The 27,647-nt window shown below is 42.0% G+C and overlaps 1 protein-coding gene across 8 annotated transcripts in view; it reads left to right on the forward strand.

Annotated features, from left to right (window-relative positions):
- Positions 1–27,647, forward strand: part of LOC143276220 (proto-oncogene vav-like) — a 107,944-nt gene that overhangs the window by 24,612 nt on the left and 55,685 nt on the right. For 5 of the 8 annotated variants that reach the window (XM_076580680.1, XM_076580681.1, XM_076580682.1 and 2 more), the window contains exons 9-15: positions 20–217; positions 3,560–3,655; positions 5,054–5,199; positions 8,696–8,714; positions 9,911–10,002; positions 14,637–14,663; positions 20,941–20,986. In XM_076580680.1, the coding sequence (XP_076436795.1) occupies positions 20–217; positions 3,560–3,655; positions 5,054–5,199; positions 8,696–8,714; positions 9,911–10,002; positions 14,637–14,663; positions 20,941–20,986 (624 nt within the window). The remainder of the gene's footprint in view (positions 1–19; positions 218–3,559; positions 3,656–5,053; positions 5,200–8,695; positions 8,715–9,910; positions 10,003–14,636; positions 14,664–20,940; positions 20,987–27,647) is intronic. The other 3 variants (XM_076580683.1, XM_076580685.1, XM_076580686.1) reach the window with 1 other exon arrangement.

Consider the following 27,647-nt stretch of genomic DNA (forward strand, 5'->3'; position numbering starts at 1 on the left):
GTGTGTGTTTCTCGGACAGCCGTTGCTGGCGGTGCACAAGGACTTCCTACTGGAGATGAACACAGCGGTGAAGACCAACTCCCCCACGCTGTCGGACGTGTTCATCCGCTACAAGACCAAGCTGCTGCAGTACGGCCAGTTCTGCGCCAACCTGCCCCGCGCCCAGCGACACATCGATGACCTGTGTCAGAACGAGGCGCACCGCACAAAGATTCAGGTCAGTGCAGTGCGGTGCAGTGCAGGTTAATACACTAGATTACGGTGCAGTGCAGGACAATACAATACAGCGCAATGCAGGACAATACAGTACAGTGCAATGCAGGACAATGCAATACAGTACAATGCTGGACAATACAATGCAATACAATGCTGGACAATACAGTACAGTGCAATGCAGGACAATACAATACAGTGCAATGCAGGACAATACAGTACAGTGCAATGCAGGACAATACAGTACAGTACAGTGCAATGCTGGACAATACAATACAGTGCATTGCAGGACAATACAACACAGTGCAATGCAGGACAATACAATGCAATACAATGCTGGACAATACAACACAGTGCAATGCAGGACAATACAACACAGTGCAATGCAGGACAATACAGTACAGTGCAATGCAGGACAATACAGTACAGTGCAATGCAGGACAATACAACACAGTGCAATGCAGGACAATGCAATACAGTGCAATGCAGGACAATACAACACAGTGCAATGCAGGACAATGCAATACAGTACAGTGCAGTGCAGGACAATACAATTCAGTACAATGCTGGACAATGCAATACAGTACAATGCTGGACAATACTGTATAACACATTGCAGTACAGGACAATACAATACAGTGCAACACAGGACAAAACAATATGAAACAGCGCAATGCAGGACAATACAATACAGCGCAATGCAGGACAATACAATACAGTGCAATGCAGGACAATACAATACAGTGCAATGCAGGACAATACAGTACAGTGCAATGCTGGACAATACAATACAGTGCAATGCAGGACAATACAATACAGTGCAATGCAGGACAATACAATACAGTACAATGCAGGACAATACAATACAGTGCAGTGCAGGACAATGCAATACAGCGCAATGCAGGACAATACAGTACAGTGCAATGCAGGACAATACAGTACAGTGCAGTGCAGGACAATACAATACAGTGCAATGCAGGACAATACAATACAGTGCAATGCAGGACAATACAGTACAGTGCAATGCAGGACAATACAATACAGTGCAATGCTGGACAATACAATACAATACAGTGCAATGCAGGACAATACAATACAGTACAATGCTGGACAATACAATACAATGCTGGACAATACAATACAGTGCAATGCAGGACAATACAATACAGTACAGTGCAGGACAATACAATACAGTGCATTGCAGGAATACAATATAACACAGTGCAATGCAGGACAATACAACACAGTGCAATGCAGGACAATGCAATACAGTACAGTGCAGTGCAGGACAATACAATTCAGTACAATGCAGTACAATGCTGGACAATGCAATACAGTACAATGCTGGACAATACGATACAACACAGTGCAATACAGGACAATACAGTACTTTGCAATGCTGGACAATACAATACAGTATAATGCAGGACAATACTGTATAACACATTGCAGTACAGGACAATACAATACAGTGCAACACAGGACAAAACAATATGAAACAGCGCAATGCAGGACAATACAATACAGCGCAATGCAGGACAATACAATACAGCGCAATGCAGGACAATACAATACAGCGCAATGCAGGACAATGCAATACAGTGCAATGCAGGACAATACAATACAGTACAGTGCAGGACAATACAGTACAGTACAATACAGTGCATTGCAGGAATACAGTATAGCACAGTGCAATGCAGGACAATACAATACAGTACAGTGCAGGACAATACAGTACAGTACAGTGCAGGACAATACAGTACAGTACAATACAGTGCATTGCAGGAATACAATATAGCACAGTGCAATGCAGGACAATACAATACAGTGCAATGCAGGACAATACAACACAGTACAGTGCAGGACAATACAGTACAGTACAATACAGTGCATTGCAGGAATACAATATAGCACAGTGCAATGCAGGACAATACAATACAGCGCAATGCAGGACAATACAATACAATACAGTGCAATGCAGGACAATACAATACAATACAGTGCAATGCAGGACAATACAATACAATACAGAGTAATACAGGACAATACAATACAGCGCAATGCAGGACAATGCAATACGAAACAGCGCAATGCAGGACAATACAATACAGTGCAATGCAGGACAATACAATACAGCGCAATGCAGGACAATACAATACAGTGCAATGCAGGACAATGCAATACAATGCAGTACAGGACAACACAATACAGTGCAATACAGGCCAATACAGTACATTGCAATGCAGGGCAATATTTTTTTTATTCAGCATAATGCAGGAAATACAATGCAATGCAATGCAGGACAATACAATACAGCGCAATGCAGGACAATACAATACAGAGTAATGCAGGACAATACAATACAGCGCAATGCAGGACAATGCAATACAGCGCAATGCAGGACAATGCAATACAATATAATGCAAGACAACACAATACAGGCCAATACAGTACATTGCAATGCAGGGCAATATTTTTTTTATTCAGCATAATGCAGGAAATACAATGCAATGCAATGCAGGACAATTCAGGGTAACGCAGGACAATACAATACAGTGCACTGCAGGACATGAATAATTCAGCCCAATGCTGGACAATTCAGCACAATACAGTACAGTGCAATGCAGGACATGCATAATTCAGCCCAATGCTGGACAATTCAGCACAATACAGTACAGTGCAATGCAGGACATGCATAATTCAGCACAATGCAGGACAATTCAGTACAATGCAGGACAATACAATACAGTGCAATGCAGGACATGAATAAGTCAGCACAATGCAGGACAATTCAGCACAATACAATACAGTGCAATGCAGGACATGCATAACTCAGCACAATGCAGGACAATTCAGCACAGCGCAATGCAGGACAGTTCAGCACAGTGCAGGACAATACAATATTGACAGTGGAATGCAGGACAGTAACATCGGCACTGTGTTTAGACTGGTGCAATAGCCAAGTGGTTAAAGCGTTGGACTTTCAATCTGAGGGTCCCGGGTTCGAATCACGGTGACGGCGCCTGGTGGGTAAAGGGTGGAGATTTTTACGATCTCCCAGGTCAACATATGGGCAGACCTGCTAGTGCCTGAACCCCCTTCGTGTGTAAACGCATGCAGAAGATCAAATATGCACGTTAAAGATCCTGTAATCCATGTCAGCGTTTGGTGGGTTATGGAAACAAAAACATACCCAGCATGCACACCCCTGAAAACGGAGCATGGCTGCCTACATGGTGGGGTAAAAACGGTCATGCACGTGAAAGCCCACTCGTGTACATGCGAGTGTACGTGGGAGTTGCAGCCCACGAAAACAGAAGAAGAAGAAGAAGGCACTGTGTTACAGGAGTGTGAGCGAAAGGCCAATGAGAGCAAGTTCCGGTTGCGTGACCTTCTCCACGTTCCCATGCAGAGAGTGCTCAAGTACCATCTACTGATGCGGGTAAGGCTTCCAACATCCGTGTTCAGGAGGTAGCGTGTTGCTCAGTGTGTGGACGGACAGAGTGCTGTGTGAAACCTGAATGGGTGTGTGTGTGTGTGTCTGTGCTTGTGTGTATGGTTGTGTGTGTGTATGTGTGTGTGTGTGTGTCTTTGTCTGTGTTTGTGTGCATGGTTGTGTGTGTCTGTGTCTGTGTTTGTGTGTATGGTTGTGTGTGTGTATGTGTGTGTGTGTGTGTGTGTCTTTTCTGTGTTTGTGTTTATGATTGTGTGTGTGTGTTTTTTCTGTGTTTGTGTGTATGGTTCGGTGTGTATGTGTGTCTGTGTTTGTGTGCATGGTTGGGTGTGTGTATGTGTGTCTGTGTCTGTGTTTGTGTGTATGGTTGGTTGTGTGTCTATGTTTGTGTGTATGGTTGGTTGTGTGTGTGTGTGTGTCTGTGTTTGTGTGTATGGTTGGGTGTGTGTGCCTGTGTCTGTGTGAATGGTTGGGTGTGTGGGTGTGTCTGTTTGTGTGTATGGTTGGTTGTGTGTCTATGTTTGTGTGTATGGTTGGTTGTGTGTGTGTGTGTGTCTGTGTTTGTGTGTATGGTTGGGTGTGTGTGCCTGTGTCTGTGTGAATGGTTGGGTGTGTGGGTGTGTCTGTTTGTGTGTATGGTTGGGTGTGTATTTATGTGTATGTATGTGTGTGTATGTGTGTGTGTCTGTGTTATTGTAGGTGTGTGTGTCATTGTGTGGGGGGTATTTGCGTGTATGTGTGTGTGTGTGTGTGTGTTTGTGTGATAGTGTATTTCACTGAGCGTATGACTGTGTGTGTCACTGCATGATTGTGTGTGACTGTGTGTGTGCGATTTGCATCAGTCATTGTTTGTGTGTGTGTGTGTGTGTCCCTCCCTGTGTTGTGTGTCAGAATCAGAATACCTTTATTATCTCGTATAGAAATTAAGTGTGGTGAAGTCTGTGATGCATACAAATTAGAAGCAAAACAGTGAAATTTGGCATTCAACATTTATATATATGTGTGTATATATATATATAACACAAAATAACACTCCACTCAGTCATTGCAAAGCAAGTCTGATAACTTTCCCTTATGTAAAACACACACATACCCATGCGCATGCTCACATCCGCCAGTATGCAAGCATCCATCCACACTTATCGTATATCCACATGCATAAGGTATCAGTGAATATAATGGTGAAATCAGTATAAATTAATACGAATCTGTAAAAACATATAACCAAAATTTAAAAGAAACATGGCATAAGAGCATCAATTACAGGCCTACAAACATCCATTTATGTCATAAAAAAACAATCACATCATCACTGTGTGTGTGTGTGTGTGTGTGTGTGTGTGTGTCACTGTGTATGTGTCACTGTGTGGTGTGACTGTGGCCCAGGAACTGATCAAGAACACGGAGCGTGAGGACGAGGATCGAGCCCAGCTGGAGCTGGCCCTGGAGGCCATGCAGGACCTGTCCCTGTACGTCAACGAGGTGAAGCGTGACCACGAGGCCCTGCAGTTCATTGAGGAGATCCAGGAGAGGTGGGACGCCTTGGCTTTTACCCAGACAGGGACACTAATCATTTTCATGTATCCACATGTCGCCTTTACCTAGACAGGGACACTAATCATTTTCATGTATCCACATGTCGTCTTTACCTAGACAGGGACACTAATCATTTTCATGTATCCACATGTCGTCTTTACCTAGACAGGGACACTAATCATTTCATGTATCCACATGTTGTCTTTACCTAGACAGGGACACTTATCATTTCATGTATCCACATGTTGTCTTTACCTAGACAGGGACACTAATCATTTCATGTATCCACATGTCGTCTTTACCTAGACAGGGACACATATCATTTTCATGTATCCACATGTTGTCTTTACCTAGACAGGGACACATATCATTTTCATGTATCCACATGTCGTCTTTACCTAGACAGGGACACTAATCATTTTCATGTATCCACATGTCGTCTTTACCTAGACAGGGACACTAATCATTTAATGTATGCACATGTCTTTACCTAGACAGGGACACTAATCATTTAATGTATGCACATGTTGTCTTTACCTAGACAGAGACACTAATTATTTAATGTATCCACATGTCGTCTTTACCTAGACAGGGACACTAATCATTTAATGTATGCACATGTTGTCTTTACCTAGACAGGGACACTAATCATTTAATGTATGCACATGTTGTCTTTACCTAGACAGGGACACTAATCATTTAATGTATCCACATGTCGTCTTTACCTAGACAGGGACACTAATCATTTTCATGTATCCACATGTCGTCTTTACCTAGACAGGGACACTAATCATTTAATGTATGCACATGTTGTCTTTACCTAGACAGGGACACTAATCATTTTCATGTATCCACATGTTGTCTTTACCTAGACAGGGACACTAATCATTTTCATGTATCCACATGTCGCCTTTACCCAGACAGGGACACTAATCATTTTCATGTATCCACATGTCGTCTTTACCTAGACAGGGACACTAATCATTTTCATGTATCCACATGTTGTCTTTACCTAGACAGGGACACTAATCATTTAATGTATCCACATGTCGTCTTTACCTAGACAGGGACACATATCATTTTCATGTATCCACATGTTGTCTTTACCTAGACAGGGACACTAATCATTTCATGTATCCACATGTTGTCTTTACCTAGACAGGGACACTAATCATTTCCATGTATCCGCATGTCATCTTTACCTAGACAGGGACACTAATCATTTCATGTATTCACATGTTGTCTTTACCTAGACAGGGACACTAATCATTTCATGTATCCACATGTTGTCTTTACCTAGACAGGGACACTAATCATTTCATGTATCCACATGTTGTCTTTACCTAGACAGGGACACTAATCATTTAATGTATGCACATGTTGTCTTTACCTAGACAGGGACACTAATTATTTAATGTATCCACATGTCATCTTTACCTAGACAGGGACACTAATCATTTAATGTATCCATATGTTGTCTTTACCTAGACAGGGACACTAATCATTTCATGTATCCACATGTTGTCTTTACCTAGACAGGGACACTAATCATTTTCATGTATCCACATGTTGTCTTTACCTAGACAGGGACACTAATCATTTTCATGTATCCACATGTCGTCTTTACCTAGACAGAGACACTAATTATTTAATGTATCCACATGTCGTCTTTACCTAGACAGGGACACTAATCATTTTCATGTATCCACATGTCGCCTTTACCCAGACAGGGACACTAATCATTTTCATGTATCCACATGTCGTCTTTACCTAGACAGGGACACTAATCATTTGCATGTATCCACATGTCGTCTTTACCTAGACAGGGACACTAATCATTTTCATGTATCCACATGTTGTCTTTACCTAGACAGGGACACTAATCATTTTCATGTATCCACATGTTGCCTTTACCTAGACAGGGACACTAATCATTTTCATGTATCCACATGTCGTCTTTACCTAGACAGGGACACTAATCATTTCGTGTATCCACATGTTGTCTGTACCTAGACAGGGACACTAATCATTTTCATGTATCCACATGTTGTCTTTACCTAGAAAGGGACACTAATCATTTCATGTATCCACATGTTGTCTTTACCTAGACAGGGACACTAATCATTTTCATGTATCCACATGTCGTCTTTACCTAGACAGGGACACTAATCATTTGCATGTATCCACATGTTGTCTTTACCTAGACAGGGACACTAATCATTTCATGTATCCACATGTTGTCTTTACCTAGACAGGGACACTAATCATTTCATGTATCCACATGTTGTCTATATCTAGATATTGGTGTTTGATGAAGGAAGACTGGTGACATTGGTGTGTGATGAAGGAAGACTGGTGACATTGGTGTTTGATGAAGGAAGACTGGTGATATTGGTGTTTGATGAAGGAAGACTGGTGACATTGGTGTTTGATGAAGGAAGACTGGTGACATTGGTGTTTGCTTTGTGATGAAGGAAGGCTGGTGACATTGGTGTTTGATGAAGGAAGACTGGTGACATTGGTGTGTGATGAAGGAAGACTGGTGACATTGGTGTTTGATGAAGGAAGACTGGTGACATTGGTGTGTGATGAAGGAAGACTGGTGACATTGTGTTGTTTTGATGAAGGAAGGCTGGTGACATTGGTGTTTGATGAAGGAAGGCTGGTGACATTGGTGTTTGATGAAGGAAGACTGGTGACATTGGTGTGTGATGAAGGAAGACTGGTGACATTGGTGTTTGATGAAGGAAGGCTGGTGACATTGGTGTGTGATGAAGGAAGACTGGTGACATTGGTGTTTGATGAAGGAAGGCTGGTGACATTGGTGTGTGATGAAGGAAGACTGGTGACATTGGTGTTTGATGAAGGAAGACTGGTGACATTGGTGTTTGAAGGAAGACTGGTGACATTGGTGTTTGAAGGAAGACTGGTGACATTGGTGTGTGATGAAGGAAGACTGGTGACATTGGTGTTTGATGAAGGAAGACTGGTGACATTGGTGTTTGATGAAGGAAGACTGGTGACATTGGTGTGTGATGAAGGAAGACTGGTGACATTGGTGTTTGCTTTGTGATGAAGGAAGACTGGTGACATTGGTGTGTGATGAAGGAAGGCTGGTGACATTGGTGTGTGATGAAGGAAGACTGGTGACATTGGTGTTTGATGAAGGAAGGCTGGTGACATTGGTGTTTGGTGAAGGAAGGCTGGTGACATTGGTGTGTGATGAAGGAAGACTGGTGACATTGGTGTTTGATGAAGGAAGACTGGTGACATTGGTGTGTGATGAAGGAAGACTGGTGACATTGGTGTTTGATGAAGGAAGGCTGGTGACATTGGTGTTTGATGAAGGAAGGCTGGTGATATTGGTGTTTGCTTTGTGATGAAGGAAGGCTGGTGACATTGGTGTTTGATGAAGGAAGGCTGGTGATATTGGTGTTTGCTTTGTGATGAAGGAAGATCGATGACATTGGTGTTTGCTTTGTTGTGTTTCAGTATTAACGACCTGAGAATGGTGAGTGTGCTGTTGGTTACGGGTCTGTGTGTTATGTTGTGTAGTGCTCTGTGTGTGTGTGTGTGTGTGTGTGTGTGTGTGCCTGTGCATGTGTGTGCCTGTTTTTGTGTGTGTATGTGTGCCTGGTTGTGTGTGTGCCTGTGTGTGTGTTTGTGCCAGTGCAAGTTTGTGTGTTATGTGTGTACTTGTGTGTGTGTGTGTATTTGTGTGTGTATTTGTGTATGTGGTGTTTGTGTGTGGTGTGTGTTTGTGGTGTCTTTATGTGATGTGTGTATGTATGTGGTATGTGTGTGGTGTGTGTGTGATGTGTCTCTGTGGTTTGTATGTGGTGTGTGTATATAGTGTCTGTGTGGTGTGTGTATGTAGTGTCTGTGTGGTGTATGTAGTGTCTGTGTGGTGTATGTGTGTAGTGTCTGTGTGGTGTATGTATATAGTGTCTGTGTGGTGTATATAGTGTCTGTGTGTGGTGTATGTATGTAGTGTCTGTGTGGTGTATGTGTGTAGTGTCTGTGTGTGGTGTATGTATTGTCTGTGTGGTGTATGTGTGTAGTGTCTGTGTGTGGTGTATGTATGTAGTGTCTGTGTGGTGTATGTATATAGTGTCTGTGTGGTGTATATAGTGTCTGTGTGTGGTGTATGTATGTAGTGTCTGTGTGGTGTATATAGTGTCTGTGTGTGGTGTATGTATGTAGTGTCTGTGTGGTGTATGTATCATTGTATGTAGTGTCTGTGGTGAGTTTTTCTCATATAATAGAAATTTTGCAAATGTGGTCTTTTCTTATCATAGACACTTCCTAATTGTAGCTGTTGAATGGGCAGATGCGTATGCACCATGAATATCCACTATAGAATCAGTTTGCATTTGACTTTGAGCCGCAGTACTTGCCAGAGTGACAGAGACGCCATCTTGTCGAGTGAGCGAGCATGAGTTGGGTGACTGTATGCTCACATGTACTGCACTCAAACAGAGGCATTCTCAGCCACAATAAAAGTACAGGTGCACGTTTGGGTGAGTGTAGAACAGAGCTGTGCCATTTAGTTTCGCACAAGACTGTTAACCTATGAACTCCATTTTTTTTTTTAACTCACGGTACGCTATAGCATACCACAGTTACAAAGCGTTGTGCGCATTAGGTATGCTATAGTATAGAAAGAGTTAAAGGCTGGTAATGAAAAACATGCTGTGGTGTTGACAGCCGGCCAACACATCGCTGAAGGACTACGGACGGTTCCAGAAGGACGGGGAGTTGAAGGTTCTGTCTCACATGGACAGTCGGGTCAGGAACAGGTGGGTGCTCCCCTCCCCCCCCCCCCTCCCCTCCCCCCCCCCCCCCCACACCTTCCCGTTACTGTGTTGCTACCATCACCCTCCCTCCCTCCCTACCCTGTTGTATGCGTGCGTGCGTGCGTTTGTGTGACCCCCCCCTCCCCCGACTTTCTGTCGTAGAGTTAGTGAGTGGGGTAGGTTGCTGTGCTGTTTGAGCTGCCTTACAGGTTCATTTCTGAAGAGAGGTTTTGTGTGTTGGATTTCCAGGGTTTCTTCTCCTCTGTTGGATAGAATCTCTGTTGGTTGTGGGTTTTTTTTTGTTTCTTTGTTTCTTTCTTTGTTTTCTTTGCATGTGTGTGTGTAGGTGTTACTCAGGTTTTCATTGATTGGTTGCTTAGTGGGTTTTTTGGTGTCATATACTGTACCATGTCAAACTGATGCAAACTAGGCCTATTGGTTTGCTCTGCTAACGTTTTAAAGGATAGGTTAGCTGAAGTGGGGAAGGTGGTGCACTGTGAGACCAACATCCTGTCCTGTGCGGAGGGCTCTGCTCCGCTGTAGGCAGGGTGGTCCTGTGTGTACCAGGACCACACCCCTCCCTTGGAGGAATCTTTAAGAAACTTTCCCGGGGAAAAGACGCCCGGGGCAGAGAGGGACTCCCTGCCTGGAGGAGGGATGGAAGCAGCACCCCTGACAGTGCGGGCTGACTTATTAAGCCATACCTGCACCATTTTTACAGTTTTGTTCCTGTTAGTGGTGGGTTGTTTTTTTTTGTTTATTTGGTTTGCCCAAATTGGTGCTAATTTTATACAGCCGTCGTTTCCCTTGTTGCCTTTCTGTTGTTTTAAGGCTAGGTGTTGTTGAAAGTGAAAGGTACATCAAAGCAGCTTGTCTGGAGGAAATGTCTGGCTGCAGTAGTTGGTGCTGCCTTCACCTTTCTGTTCTTCTTCAGTTTAACGTCTGTTCACTATAAGTGTTTTTAGACGGAAAGGAGTAAAGTAGTGTATAAAGGAAAGGGAATGCATGTGAATATTAGTGTAAAAAAAAAAAAAAAGAAAAAAAAAAAAAAAAAAAAGAAAAAAAGTTCATGTTATGTATCAGAGGAAACGTATATTATAAGAAAAAGTCTAAAGAGGTTGTGGTGTCTATTGAATGAGTTGTCATGGGAAGGAGAATATGTATATGCATATCAACAAGTATTAACCTAAAACAATGTAAATATAAATAACAGTATTAAATATAATACATCAAAGGAAGATACCAACTGGACTGGAGTTTAAGATTTCTGAAAATATTCTAAGCAATGAATAATCATTCAAAATCTTTTCAGTGGCTGATGAAATATTGGAAGAAAAGTCATCAACTACATCTTTTGGAAGTAACTGTCTTATGCTCGCACAATGAATGAGTAGATGGCTTACAGTTATTTGCTTACCACATATACATTTTATATTTTTAGAAAATTTTGTACGACTGTACACGTGTCCAGTGAAGTTTGATGTGTTCATTACAAGTTGGCTGTGTCTGTGTCTGTCCGACTGTACACGTGTCCAGTGAAGTTTGATGTGTTCATTACAAGTTGTCTGTGTCTGTCCGACTGTACACGTGTCCAGTGAAGTTTGATGTGTTCATTACAAGTTGGCTGTGTCTGTGTCTGTCCGACTGTACACGTGTCCAGTGAAGTTTGATGTGTTCATTACAAGTTGGCTGTGTCTGTGTCTGTCCGACAGTCACGTGTGTCCAGTGAAGTTTGATGTGTTCATTACAAGTTGGCTGTGTCTGTGTCTGTCCGACTGTACACGTGTCCAGTGAAGTTTGATGTGTTCATTACAAGTTGGCTGTGTCTGTGTCTGTCCGACTGTACACGTGTCCAGTGAAGTTTGATGTGTTCATTACAAGTTGGCTGTGTCTGTCCGACTGTACACGTGTCCAGTGAAGTTTGATGTGTTCATTACAAGTTGGCTGTGTCTGTGTCTGTCCGACTGTACACGTGTCCAGTGAAGTTTGATGTGTTCATTACAAGTCATCTGTGTCTGTGACTGTGTCTGTGTTTGTCAAACTGTACACGTGTCCAGAGAAGTTTGATGTGTTCATTGTAAGTCATCGTCTGTGTCTGTGGGTGAATGGTCATGCCGGACAGTGTTGTTTGGGAGTTTTGTATTTATTGTTTGGGAATTTGGTATTTATCCTCTGGGAAAGTGGGATTTATTGTCTGGGAATGTGGTATTTATCTTTTTTGGAATGTGGGCTACATAGTTCAGGAATGTGGTATTCATCTCCCTTATAGAAGAATGGTATGTTTAGTCAGGATTTTGTTTTTTTTAGCTTGAGCTTGATAACATTATGTTGTTGTTGTTTTTTATTGTGTTTTATGTGGTTTGTGGTATTGAGTCTGTATCTCAGTTCTGTAGCATTTTGCTTTGGGGTGAGGCATTCAGCTGGTGACTACAAAGACATGGAATGGAGCTAGCAGTGTTTAGAATCTGTCTACAGGAATGTTGTTAGAGTGATTATTAGAATCCACATGTAGAAATTGTGTTAGAAATTTATTAGAATCTACCTGTTGGGGCGTCAGGCCTTGGCCAGGACGTGAGTGCATGCATATATATATATTTGTGTGCCTACCCCAGTGGACTTCTACACAATCTTTGCCACAGGACAACACTCTCATCGCCATGGGTTCTTTTTCAGTGTGCAAAGTGGGTGCTGCCACATAGGATCTCGGTTTATCGTCTCATCGGAATGACTCGATGCTCAGTTTGATTTTCCAGTCAAACTTGGGAGAAAGGGCGAGAGCAGGATTCGAACCCAGTCCCTCATGGACTCTGTTCACGGTAAAAAAAAAAAAACAAGAGAGGCAAGGCCTTCAAGACTCACTTGTGATACACTTTAAAAAAAAAAAATCCAAGCTTTTTATGTATTGAGTATAATTTCAAAATGTAATGTTTAAGATGAGAAAGATCAGTTTAAAGCAAATTAAGTCCCCTAGCATTAATTACAGAGTAATTTCCCTTTTTTACTACCTGCACCAAAAACGTTTGCAAAATAAATAAAACTTCCATGCTTAGCAAAAGAAGTTCCTGTTTGAACAAAAAATGATGATAATGACTGCTCTTGTTGTTGGGTCAGAATATCAGATCAAAGTGCCAAGTTTAGAGAATACAAAAAATATAAATATAACAGTAAATGCAGTTTGCATATAATTAGGCTTCATTTTTTTTTTTTTTTTGGTGCCCATCCCAGAGGTGCAATATTGTTTTAAACAAGATGACTGGAAAGAACTGAATTTTTCCTATTTTTATGCCTAATTTGGTGTCAACTGACAAAGTATTTGCAGAGAAAATGTCAATGTTAAAGTTTACCACGGACACACACACACACACACACACACAGACAACCGAACACCGGGTTAAAACATAGACTCACTTTGTTTACACAAGTGAGTCAAAACCGAACTGAAGTAACGACCAAACTGATGACTGACAGAGGAAAACGATTGAACAGTCGTGCAAGACGTGGAGGTGACAAGTCAGTCGTGTATTGATGCTGAGGTGACTGCTGATCTGATTGAGGTCACCCTTACCTTGTTATCTTGATGGTGTCCACACCTGTGGCAGTGTCAGGTAAAAGAAAGAGAAGAAGAAAAAAAACAAAAAAACCTGTGTGACAGGTAAAGAAAAAAAACACCGCCACCACCTGGTGAGTCAGGTTAAAAAAAAAAAAATTAAAAATCAATATCTGTGTGACTGTTGGGTAAAAAAAACACACACACACAACTGTGTGACAGTCAGGTAAAGAAAGAAAATACCACCACCACCTGTGTGAGTCAGGTTTAAAAAAAAAAATGTCTGTGTGACTGTCAGGTAAAAAACAAAACAAAAACAAACCCTACCTGTATGAGTGTCGGGTAAAAAAACAACAACAACAACAAGACCTGTGTGAGTTCAGGCAAAAAATAGAAAAAACACCTGTGTAAGTGTCAGGTAAATAAAACAGAAACACCTGTGTGAGTTCAGGTAAATAAAAACAAACCATCTGCGTGAGTATCAGGTAAAAACTAAAAAACAAAAAACAAAAAAAAACACCTGTGTAAGTGTCAGGTTAATAAAACAACAACACCTGTGTGAATGTCAGGTAAAAAAACAACAACCCAAAAACACCTATGTTAGTGTTAGGTAAAAAAAAAAAACCAACAACAACAACAAACACACACTCCCAAAACATCTGTTTTGGTGTCATATACTGTACCATGTCAAACTGATGCAAACTAGGCCTATCGGTTTGCTCTGCTTGGCCAAATTTCGCACAGCTAACAGTGAAAAGACGACTATTAGTCAGGTTTAAAAAAAAAAACCCACCAACCAAACACCTATGTTAGTGTCAGGTAAGGAAAACAACAACAAACACACACACACTCTCAAAACATCTGTTTTGATGTCATATACTGTACCATGTCAAACTGATGCAAACTAGGTTTGCTCTGCTTGGCCAAATTTCGCACAGCTAACAGTGAAAAGACGACTATTAGTCAGGTTTAAAGAAAAAAAAAACCTCACCAACCAAACACCTATGTTAGTGTCAGGTAAGGCAAAGAAGAAGGTTTAATGAGGGTGTGTGTAACTGAAGAAGTATGTGTGTAACGGCCTATTTTTCAGGTTTGATCATCGTAATGGAGAGAAGAGGTGAGAGTGAGGGGAGACATTGTGCTGTACTGACACCTGCTGGCTTTCTGCATCCATCTCTCTCTCTTCCCCCTCTCCCTCCCTCCCTCCCTCCCTCGCTCGCTCGCTCGCACTGTGCTCATGGTTTAAACTAATCTCCTCCTCCTCCTCCTCCTCCTTCTTCTATGCAGTGAGCTGTGATTAACCATGAGTGATGAGGCTTTTTTTTTCTTTCTTTTTTTTTTTTTTTCTCAAGGCCTGACTAAGCGCGTTGGGTTACGCTGCTGGTCAGGCATCTGCTTGGCAGATGTGGTGTAGCGTATATGGATTTGTCCGAACGCAGTGACGCCTCCTTGAGCTACTGAAACTGAAACTGAACTGATGAGGCTTACTGTTGGATTTGTTTTGATCATGTGTGTGTGTGTGTGTGTGTGTGTGTGTGTGTGTGTGTTTGTTTGTCTGTTTGTGCGCGTTTGTTTGTTTCTTTGTGTGTGTCTGTGTCTGTGCGTGTATGTGTTTGTGTGTGTGTGTATGTGTTTGTGTGTGTGTGTGTATTTCTGTGTTTGTGTGAGTGTGTGTGTGTGTGTGCTGTGCATGTGTGTGTGTCTGTGTGTCTATGTGTGTGCATGTGTTTGTGCTTCTTGGTGTTTGTGTGTGTGTGTGTGTGTGTTTGTGTGTGTGTGTGTGTGTGTACAGCTCCAGTCAGTAAAGCACTGAGTGTAGTGTGGTGTTCATAATAATGATATAATATTGATAATAATGATAATAAATTTTGTAATAGTCATAGTAATACAAGACATGGATGGGGCTAACTCCCCCAATAGTGGGCTTTTAGCACACCCCATGAAACAGAACACAGTCATACAATCATACACGTGTCACGTCCCATGAAACAGGACACAGTCATACAATCATACACATGTCACGTCCCATGAAACAGAACACAGTCATACAATCATACACATGTCAGGTACCATGAAACAGAACACAGTCATACAATCATACACGTCATGTCCCATGAAACAGCACACAGTCATACAATCATACACATGTCACGTCCCATGAAGCAGAACACAGTCATACAATCATACACATGTCACGTCCCATGAAACAGAACACAGTCATACAATCATACACGTGTCACGTCCCATGAAACAGAGCACAGTCATACAATCATACACATGTCACGTCCCGTGAAACGGAACACTGTCATACAATCATACACATGTCACGTCCCGTGAAACGGAACACTGTCATACAATCATACACATGTCATGTCCCGTGAAACAGCACACAGTCATACAATCATACACATGTCACGTCCCATGAAACAACACAGTCATACAATCAAACACGTGTCACGTCCCATGAAGCAGGACACAGTCATACAATCATACACATGTCACGTCCCATGAAACAGCACACAGTCATACAATCATACACATGTCACGTCCCATGAAACAGCACACAGTCATACAATCATACACTTGTCACGTCCCATGAAACAGAACACAGTCATACAATCATACACATGTCACGTCCCATGAAACAGAACACAGTCATACAATCAAACACATGTCACGTCCCATGAAACAGAACACAGTCATACAATCATACACATGTCGCGTCCCATGAAACAGAACACAGTCATACAATCATACACATGTCACGTCCCGTGAAACAGAACACAGTCATACAATCATACACATGTCACGACCCATGAAACAGAACACAGTCATACAATCATACACATGTCACGTCCCATGAAACAGAACACAGTCATACAATCATACACATGTCACGTCCCATGAAACAGAACACAGTCATACAATCATACACATGTCACGTCCTGTGAAACAGAACACAGTCATACAATCATACACGCGTCACGTCCCATGAATCAGTACACATTGAGTCATAGTTGTGGTTCATGGCATCCACAGGCCATGTTGAACAGCTAGGTTGGTATGTGAAGCTTGGTGCATGCTGGTTCTGTGTGGTAATGGTGTGTGTTTGTGTGTGTGTTGGGGGGGTACAGGCATTTTTGATGATTTGTCATGGTGTTCATCCTCATGGGCAGCGAAATTCCTTCTATCTCTACACTGACTACGTACAACACCGGGGAATATCTTGTATCCCCAGTGACTGTATACATCATGGAATATCTTTGACTGGATACATCATGGAATATCTTGTATCTCTAGTGACTGTATACACCATGGAGTATCTTTGACTGGATACATCATGGAATATCTTGTATCTCTGGTGATTGTATTCACCATGGGATATCTTTGACTGGATACATCATGGAATATCTTGTATCTCTAGTGACTGTATACACCATGGGATATCTTTGACTGGATACATCATGGAATATCTTGTATCTCTAGTGACTGTATACACCATGGGATATCTTTGACTGGATACATCATAGAATGTCTTGTATCTCTAGTGACTGTATACACCATGGGATATCTTTGACTGGATACATCATAGAATGTCTTGTATCTCTAGTGATTGTATACACCATGGAATATCTGGCATCTCTGATGACTAGATACACAGTGGAATATCTTGTATCTATGACAAGACACACCATGGAATATCTTATATCTGTAGTGACTAGATACGCCATGGAGTATTTTGTATCTGTAATAACTAGATACACCATGGAGTATCTTGTATCTGTAGTGGCTAGATACACCATGGAATATCTTGTATCTGTAGTGACAAGACACACCATGGAATATCTTGTATCTATAGTGACTAGATACACCATGGAATATCTTGTACCTGTAGTGACTAGATACACCATGGAATATCTTGTATCTGTAGTGACTAGACACACCATGGAATATCTTGTATCTGTAGTGACTAGACACACCATAGAATATCTTGTATCTATAGTGACTAGATACACCACGGAATATCTTGTATCTGTAGTGACTAGACACACCATGGAATATCTTGTATCTGTAGTGACTAGATACACCATGGAATATCTTGTATCTGTAGTGACTAGATACACCATGGAATATCTTGTATCTGTAGTGACTAGATACACCATGGAATATCTTGTATCTGTAGTGACTAGACACACCGTAGAATATCTTGTGTCTATAGTGACTAGATACACCATGGAATATCTTGTACCTGTAGTGACTAGATACACCATGGAATATCTTGTACCTGTAGTGACTAGATACACCATGGAATATCTTGTATCTGTAGTGACTAGATACACCATGGAATATCTTGTACCTGTAGTGACTAGATACACCATGGAATATCTTGTACCTGTAGTGACTAGATACACCATGGAATATCTTGTATGTGTAGTGACAAGACACACCATGGAATATCTTGTATCTGTAGTGACTAGGTACACCATGGAATATCTTGTACCTGTAGTGACTAGGTACACCGTGGAATATCTTGTATCTATAGTGACTAGATACACCATGGAGTATCTCGTAGGGCATGCTTCATGGCTCTCTGCAGACTGCCCCGTATGGTTTTGCTGAATGTGTCTTTCCTCCCTTGTGTATTTCTCAGCTGTCAGATCCTCCACACTCTCGCTGAATGAAAACATCTGTATTGTAGCTGCTTTTCTTTTTCTCTATTTCTTTCATTTTGCTGTACTTTTTTTTTGTGTGTGTGTAAAGTTACTGACCATTACTTTTTGAATGCAGTGTATCGCATCAGTTTACTTCCTCTAATGCTTTGATATTCAGAATGACTGTTCGTTTCTGTCGGGATGGAGAATGCCTGTGTGTGATTCCTTTTTTTTTTTTTTTTATTCTTCAAAAAATGATGCTGGTTGGTAAATATGATTGATAAAGAGAAAAGAAATAATGCAACAGGCAGTGGGAAGAAGGGGCTGGTACACCATCGTCTGTCCCTGTCTCTGTCTGTCTGTCTGTCTGTCTGTCACCCATCTCTCTTTCTCTTTCTCTTTCTCTATTTTTTTCCTTTCTTACATTTTCTTCTTGTTGTCTTCTCTGTCTTCTTTGTGTGTCTACATCTGTACAGCTTTCTCTGTCTCTGTTTCTGGCTGTTCGTTCCTGTGTCTGTATCTGTACAGCTTTCTCTGTCTCTGTTCCTGTGTCTGTATCTGTACAGCTTTCTCTGTCTCTGTTCCTGTGTCTGTATCTGTACAGCTTTCTCTGTCTCTGTTTCTGGCTGTCTGTTCCTGTGTCTGTATCTGTACAGCTTTCTCTGTCTCTGTCTCTGGCTGTCTGTTCCTGTGTCTGTATCTGTACAGCTTTCTCTGTCTCTGTTTCTGGCTGTCTGTTCCTGTGTCTGTATCTGTACAGCTTTCTCTGTCTCTATTTTTGGCTGTCTGTTCCTGTGTCTGTATCTGTACAGCTTTCTCTGTCTCTGTTTCTGGCTGTCTGTTCCTGTGTCTGTATCTGTACAGCTTTCTCTGTCTCTATTTTTGGCTGTCTGTTCCTGTGTCTGTATCTGTACAGCTTTCTCCGTCTCTGTTTCTGGCTGTCTGTTCCTGTGTCTGTATCTGTACAGCTTTCTCTGTCTCTGTTTCTGGCTGACTGTTCCCGTGTCTGTATCTGTACAGCTTTCTCTGTCTCTGTTTCTGGCTTGCTGTTCCCGTGTCTGTATCTGTACAGCCTTCTCTGTCTCTGTTTCTGGCTGACTGTTCCCGTGTCTGTATCTGTACAGCTTTCTCTGTCTCTGTTTCTGGCTGTCTGTTCCTGTGTCTGTATCTGTACAGCCTTCTCTGTCTCTATTTTTGGCTGTCTGTTCCTGTGTCTGTATCTGTACAGCTTTCTCTGTCTCTGTTTCTGGCTGTCTGTTCCTGAGTCTGTATCTGTACAGCTTTCTCTGTCTCTGTTTCTGTGTCTGTATTTGTACAGCTTTCTCTGTCTCTATTTTTGGCTGTCTGTTCCTGTGTCTGTATCTGTACAGCCTTCTCTGTCTCTATTTTTGGCTGTCTGTTCCTGTCTTTGCTACCACTCCCCCCACATCCCCCCCCCCAGCCCCCCTCCACCTTTTCACATGATTCCTTCCTTCTTCTGGGGAGAGGAAGTGGTGGGGGTGGGGGTGCATGAAAGTGGGTGTGGGGGACTTTGGAGAGACCACAGAAAACTGCAATGAGCATGTCATCTCTGTGTTATAAATATAAAAACAACATCATTTGCATGTGTTGTATAATAAAAAAAAAAAATAAATAATAATAAAAAATTAATAAGTAAAATATAAATGTTTAACTCTCAACAGTTCCGTTGTGTATCTTTTTACAAAGTTATACAGCCTGCTGTCTCTACAGTATTTTATTTCATTTATCTTATTATTAGTAGTGGTATTTTTAGTCTCTTAACACTTTTTTAACTGCATGCTTTTTGTGAGGATTCTGTCACTGTGGACAGTTCTGTCTGTCTGTCTGTGTCTGACACTCTCTTTCTCCCTCTCTCTCTCTCTCTCTCTCTCTCTCTCTGCATAATCACAATGATCAGAACACACCAGAGTAAATGAGGAGGATATCCATATGTCTCTTTCTGTCTCTCCCCATTTTACATAGAGTGATTTAGAATAATTTGAAGTGACATAGATTACATTGCTCCCCACCCCTCTCTCTTTCTCTCCCCCTTCTGCCTCTCTCTCTCTTGATCTCTCTGAATCTCTCTCTCTCTATCCCCCCTCTCTCTCCCCTCTCTCTCGGTCTCTGTCTCTGTCTCTCTCTCTCTCTCCATGTCTCTCTCTCTCTCTCTGTCTTGGTCTCTCTCTCTCTCTCCTCTCTCCCTCTCTCTTTCTCTCTCTCCACGCTCTCTCTCTCTCTCTCTCTCTCTCTCTCTCTCTCTCTCTCTCTCTCTCACACACACACACACACACACACACACACACACACACACACACACACACACACCTTATGATATTGATAACTGTGAGTTACCTTTTCTTCGTTTTTTCTTTTCTTTCATTATGTTTTATTTTACTTTATTTTTGCATGAAAGACTGTTGTTTTGTCATAATTCAAACTTTTTTTCTCTGTTATTGAATGTGTTTTTGTTTTTGTTTTAAATGATAAACAAAAAGAATGAGAAATTGTGTGTGTGGCCAAGAATGGCTGGGAGTGACAATTGAGGGTTTGTGTGATGACTACCTGTCAATCATAAGGAAGGAGGAATGTGATTGGAGGAGTGGTTTTTATGTGATGACCTGTCAATCATAAGGAAGGAGGAATGTGATTGGAAGATTGTTTGCTGCTTGTGTGACCACCTGTCCGTCTTAAAAAAAAAAGGAGGAATGTGATTGGAGGAATGTTTTTTTTCTGTTGCAGACACATCTTCCTGTTTGACAAAGTGATGCTGATGTGTAAAGCCAGGGTGAGTAACATGCACCACACCACAAATGCTTGTCTGTACTGTGTTAGTAGTCCCTATACACCAAAAACCACATGTCTTTATTGTATTATTAGTCCCTATACACCACAAACCACATGTCTTTATTGTATTATTAGTCCCTATACACCACAAACCACATGTCTTTACTGTATTATTAGTCCCTATACACCACAAACCACATGTCTTTACTGTATTATTAGTCCCTATACACCACAAACCACATGTCTTTACTGTATTATTGGTCCCTATACACCAAAAACCACATGTCTTTACTGTATTGTTAGTCCCTATACACCACAAACCACGTGTTTTTACTGTATTATTAGTCCCCATACACCACAAACCACAGGTCTTTACTGTATTATTTGTCCCTATACACCACAAACCACATGTCTTTACTGTATTATTAGTCCCTATGCACCACAAACCACATGTCTTTATTGTATTATTAGTCCCTATACACCACAAACCACATGTCTTTACTGTATTATTAGTCCCTATGCACCACAAACCACGTCTTTATTGTATTATTAGTCCCTACACACCAAAAACCACAGGTCTTTATTGTATTATTAGTCCCTATACACCACAAACCACAGGTCTTTACTGAATTATTAGTCCCTATACACCACAAACCACATGTCTTTACTGTATTATTAGTCCCTATACACCACAAACAACATGTCTTTATTGTATTATTAGTCCCTATACACCAAAAACCACAGGTCTTTATTGTATTATTAGTCCCTATACACCACAAACCACAGGTCTTTACTGAATTATTAGTCCCTATGCACCACAAACCACATGTCTTTACTGTATTATTAGTCCCTATACACCACAAACCACATGTCTTTACTGTATTATTAGTCCCTATACACCACAAACCACATGTCTTTATTGTATTATTAGTCCCTATACACCACAAACCACATGTCTGTACTGTATTATTAGTTCCTATACACCACAAACCACATGTCTTTATTGTATTATTAGTACCTATACACCACAAACCACATGTCTTTATTGTATTATTAGTACCTATGCTCCACAAACCACAGGTCTTTACTGTATTATTTGTCCCTATTGTCTTTATTGTATTATTAGTACCTATGCACCACAAACCACATGTCTTTACTGTATTATTAGTCCCTATACACCACAAACCACATGTTTTTACTGTATTATTAGTCCCTATACACCACAAACCACATGTCTGTACTGTGTTGGTAGTCCCTATACACCACAAACCACATGTCTGTTCTGTATTATTAGTCCCTATACGCCACAAACCACATGTCTTTATTGTATTATTTGTCCCTATACACCACAAACCACATGTCCTTACAGTGTCATAAGTCCCTATACACCACAAACCACATCTTTACTGTCATTAGTCCCTACACACCACAAACCATGTGTCCTTACAGTGTCATAAGTCCCTATACACCACAAACCACGTCTTTACTGTGTCATTAGTCCCTACACACCACAAACCATGTGTTCTTACTGTGTCATAAGTCCCTACACACCACAAACCACGTTTTTACTGTGTCATTAGTCCCTACACACCACAAACCATGTGTTCTTACAGTGTCATAAGTCCCTATACACCACAAACCACATCTTTACTGTGTCATTAGTCCCTACACACCACAAACCATGTGTCCTTACAGTGTCATAAGTCCCTATACACCACAAACCACATCTTTCCTGTGTCATTAGTCCCTACACACCACAAACCACATCTTTACTGTGTCATTAGTCCCTACACACCACAAACCACATCTTTACTGTGTCATTAGTCCCTATACACCACAAACCATGTGTCCTTACAGTGTCATAAGCCCCTTTACACCACAAACCACATCTTTACTGTGTCATTAGTCCCTATACACCACAAACCACATCTTTACTGTGTCATTAGTCCCTATACACCACAAACCACATTTACTGCGTCATTAGTCCCTACACACCACAAACCATGTGTTCTTACTGTGTCATAAGTCCCTACACACCACAAACCACGTCTTTACTGTGTCATTAGTCCCAGTACACCACCAACCATGTGTCCTTACAGTGTCATAAGTCCCTTTACACCACAAACCACGTCTTTACTGTGTCATTAGTCCCAGTACACCACCAACCATGTGTCCTTACAGTGTCATAAGTCCCTTTACACCACAAACCTTGGTGCTCAAGCGTTTCAGCCAGTTGTTGTGTGCTGTGGATTTTGTGTGTGTGAAAACTGCTCAGAGATAACACTCTGCTTCCATTTAGGGTCAGCCAGGTGCTGAATGGGACTGGGCATCACGTTCAGTGGTACAGTGGTTACATGCAAGATTGGCATAGAAGTGTGCTTTGTTTGGGTTTGGGGGAAGTGTGTTTTGTGCATGGAGTGATGGCCTAGAGGTAACGCGTCCGCCTAGGAAGCGAGAGAATCTGAGCGCGCTGTTTCAAATCACGGCTCAACCGCCGATATTTTCTCTCCCTCCACTAGACCTTGAGTGGTGGTCTGGACGCTAGTTATTCGGATGAGACGATAAACTGAGGTCCTGTGTGCAGCATGCACTTAGCGCACGTAAAAGAACCCACGGCAACAAAAGGGTTGTTCCTGGCAAAATTCTGTAGAAAAATCCACTGCGATAGGAAAATACAAATAAAACTGCACGCAGGAAAAAATACAAAAAACTGGGTGGCGCTGTAGTGTAGCGACGCGCTCTCCCTGGGGAGAGCAGCCCGAATTTCACACAGAGAAATCTGTTGTGATAAAAAGAAATACAAATACAACACAGACAAATACAATAGAATATTTTCTTGTTTTTTAACGAAGATAAGAGTGTGTCAAATAATGGGGAGGTTGTATCAGATACTCTACATAAGGAAAGCAGTAATTTTGTGCGCCATGTGTCTGTCTATTGAATAGAAAAGAATGTCTTTTTTACCAAGTGTGTCAGGCTCACAAGGAACATTGGGGGGGTAAAGAACATCTAGGGTACAAACATCAACCAGAAATCATAATTATATGAACACAAATACAGTGGTATTTTAGACGCATACAAGTGCGAGTACATGCAAAGCGTAGGTGATGGTTCCATGTGTCTTAGTCACATGTTGGAGACACAAGGTTAATCAAGGTTTACTCAACATTTATTTGCTTATTTATCATCATTGTTGTCTTTTTTTTCTTTTTTTAAAATTATTATTACTACTACCTTTTTATATTATAATTATTATTTATTTATTTATTCATTTATTTATTTATGTAAGCTTATCTATTATTTATTCACCTTTTTTTTCTTCGTTTTTTTTTCTTTTTCTCAAGGCCTGACTAACCGCGTTGGGTTACGCTGCTGGTCAGGCATCTGCTTGGCAGATGTGGTGTAGCGTATATGGATTTGTCCGAACGCAGTGACGCCTCCTTGAGCTACTGAAACTGAAACTGAAACTCGCCATGTTTGTGTGTGTACTCTTTTGTGCTGTCTGACAAGAGGAGGAAAGTGGCAGAAAGGTTAAGATGCCGCATGACAATACAGTGTCCACGGGGGCTTGGGTTTGATTCCCAGTCTGGTTCTCTCTCCCAAGTTTGATTGGGAAATCTGACTTAGCGTCCAGCCATTCCGATGAGATGATTAACTAAGTGCTTGATTGGCAAATCTGACGGGCGCAATAGCCGAGTGGTTAAAGCATTGGACTGTCAATCTGAGGGTCCCGGGTTCGAATCATGGTGACGGTGCCTGGTGGGTAAAGGGTGGAGATTTTTACGATCTCCCAGGTCAACATATGTGCAGACCTGCTAGTGCCTGAACCCCCTTCGTGTGTATATGCAAGCAGAAGATCAAATACGCACGTTAAAGATCCTGTAATCCATGTCAGCGTTCGGTGGGTTATGGAAACAAGAACATACCCAGCATGCACACCCCCAAAAACGGAGTATGGCTGCCTACATGGCGGGGTAAAAACGGTCATACACGTAAAAGCCCACTCGTGTGCATACGAGTGAACGCAGAAGAAGAAGATTGGCAAATCTGACTTAGCGTCTAGCCATTCCGATGAGATGATAAACTAAGTGCAATGAAAAAGATGTTGTTCTCTGGCCAAATTTTGTCAAAGAAATCTGCTCTGATTGGTACTCAGATATATGCAGGCACTCAAGGCCTGACTAAGTGTGTTAGGTTGTGCTGCTGGTCAGGCATCTGTCTGCCTAGCAGATGTAATGCAGTGTATATGGATTTGTCTGAATGCGGTGACACCTCTTTCTTTGAGAAACTGAAACTGAAATTGAAACGCACGTGCATCTTTTACACACACACACACACACACACACACACACACACACACACACACACACACACACACACACACACACACACACACGCGCGCGCCACACACACACACACACACACACAACACACACACACACACACACACACACACACACACTGGGTTTTGATGCTTCTTCCAGGGACACAGGGGTCAGAGTGTATAAACCACTTGCCATGAGGGGTGGTCTGGGAGAGGGGGTGCGGGGGAGGGGGGGGGGCACTGCTGTTGCCCACACATCTGGTGTCTTGACAGGGGGGGGGAGGAAATTAGTGTTGTCAAGCATAGCATAGCACTGGGCTCTGTTGTGTAGAATTCACATGGCCCCAGTTGATGTGTGGAGGAGTTACATCCCTTTATAGCCGTCATAATTCACATGGCCCCAGTTGATGTGTGGAGGAGTTACATCCCCTTATAGCCATCATAATTCACATGGCCCCAGTTGATGTGTGGAGGAGTTACATCCCCTTATAGCCATCATAATTCACATGGCCCCAGTGGATGTGTGGAGGAGTTACATCCCCTTATAGCCGTCATAATTCACATGGCCCCAGTTGATGTGTGAAGGAGTTACATCCCCTTATAGCCATCATAATTCACATGGCCCCAGTTGATGTGTGGAGGAGTTACATCCCCTTATAGCCATCATAATTCACATGGCCCCAGTGGATGTGTGAAGGAGTTACATCCCCTTATAGCCATCATAATTCACATGGCCCCAGTGGATGTGTGAAGGAGTTACATCCCCTTATAGCCATCATAATTCACATGGCCCCAGTGGATGTGTGAAGGAGTTACATCCCCTTATAGCCATCATAATTCACATGGTCACAGTGGATGTGTGAAGGAGTTACATCCCTTTATAGCCATCATAATTCACATGGCCCCAGTTGATATGTGGAGGAGTTACATCCCCTTATAGCCATCATAATTCACATGGCCCCAGTGGATGTGTGAAGGAGTTACATCCCTTTATAGCCATCATAATTCACATGGCCCCAGTTGATATGTGGAGGAGTTACATCCCCTTATAGCCATCATAATTCACATGGTCACAGTTGATGTGTGGAGGAGTTACATCCCTTTATAGCCATCATAATTCACATGGCCCCAGTTGATATCTGGAGGAGTTACATCCCTTTATAGCCATCATAATTCACATGGCCCCAGTGGATGTGTGAAGGAGTTACATCCCCTTATAGCCATCTTAATTCACATGGCCCCAGTTGATGTGTGGAGGAGTTACATCCCCTTATAGCCGTCATAATTCACATGGCCCCAGTTGATGTGTGGAGGAGTTACATCCCTTTATAGCCGTCATAATTCACATGGCCCCAGTTGATGTGTGGAGGAGTTACATCCCTTTATAGCCGTCATAATTCACATGGCCCCAGTGGATGTGTGAAGGAGTTACATCCCTTTATAGCCATCATAATTCACATGGCCCCAGTTGATGTGTGGAGGAGTTACATCCCTTTATAGCCATCATAATTCACATGGCCCCAGTTGATGTGTGGAGGAGTTACATCCCCTTATAGCCGTCATGATTCGCATGGCCCCAGTGGATATGTGGAGGAGTTACATCCCCTTATAGCCATCATAATTCGCATGGCCCCAGTTGATGTGTGGAGGAGTTACATCCCTTTATAGCCATCATAATTCACATGGCCCCAGTTGATGTGTGGAGGAGTTACATCCCTTTATAGCCATAATTCACATGGCCCCAGTTGATATCTGGAGGAGTTACATCCCTTTATAGCCGTCATAATTCACATGGCCCCAGTTGATGTGTGGAGGAGTTACATCCCCTTATAGCCATCATAATTCACATGGCCCCAGTGGATGTGTGAAGGAGTTACATCCCCTTATAGCCATCATAATTCACATGGCCCCAGTGGATGTGTGAAGGAGTTACATCCCTTTATAGCCGTCATAATTCACATGGCCCCAGTGGATGTGTGAAGGAGTTACATCTTCCATGCACCCATCAACCTCTCCCATTATTTTTACATCTTCCTATAGTTTTATCTGTCAAGAAAAAAAGTTATTTTGTTCCTTTTGTTGTTTGTTTTGTGTCTGTGTCTATCTCTTCCTCTCTCTGTCTCTGTCTGTCCGTTTCTCTGTCAGTCTGTCTGTCTGTCTGTCTGTCTCACTGTCTGCCTGACCTCATCTTGAGTCGTTACCATTCCATTAATGTTTTATGACTTTATTGAAGAGGGTGTTGCGTGATAAGTCATATGTTTCTAAGCATTGTTTCGACAAGTCGGTTGTGCATTATTTGATGTTGGAAATGACTGAAGGAAGAAAGTGGGTAGCAGGT

Source organism: Babylonia areolata, chromosome 31 (assembly GCF_041734735.1).
Source record: "Babylonia areolata isolate BAREFJ2019XMU chromosome 31, ASM4173473v1, whole genome shotgun sequence".
In the NCBI taxonomy this organism is placed as follows: Eukaryota; Metazoa; Mollusca; class Gastropoda; order Neogastropoda; family Buccinidae; genus Babylonia; species Babylonia areolata.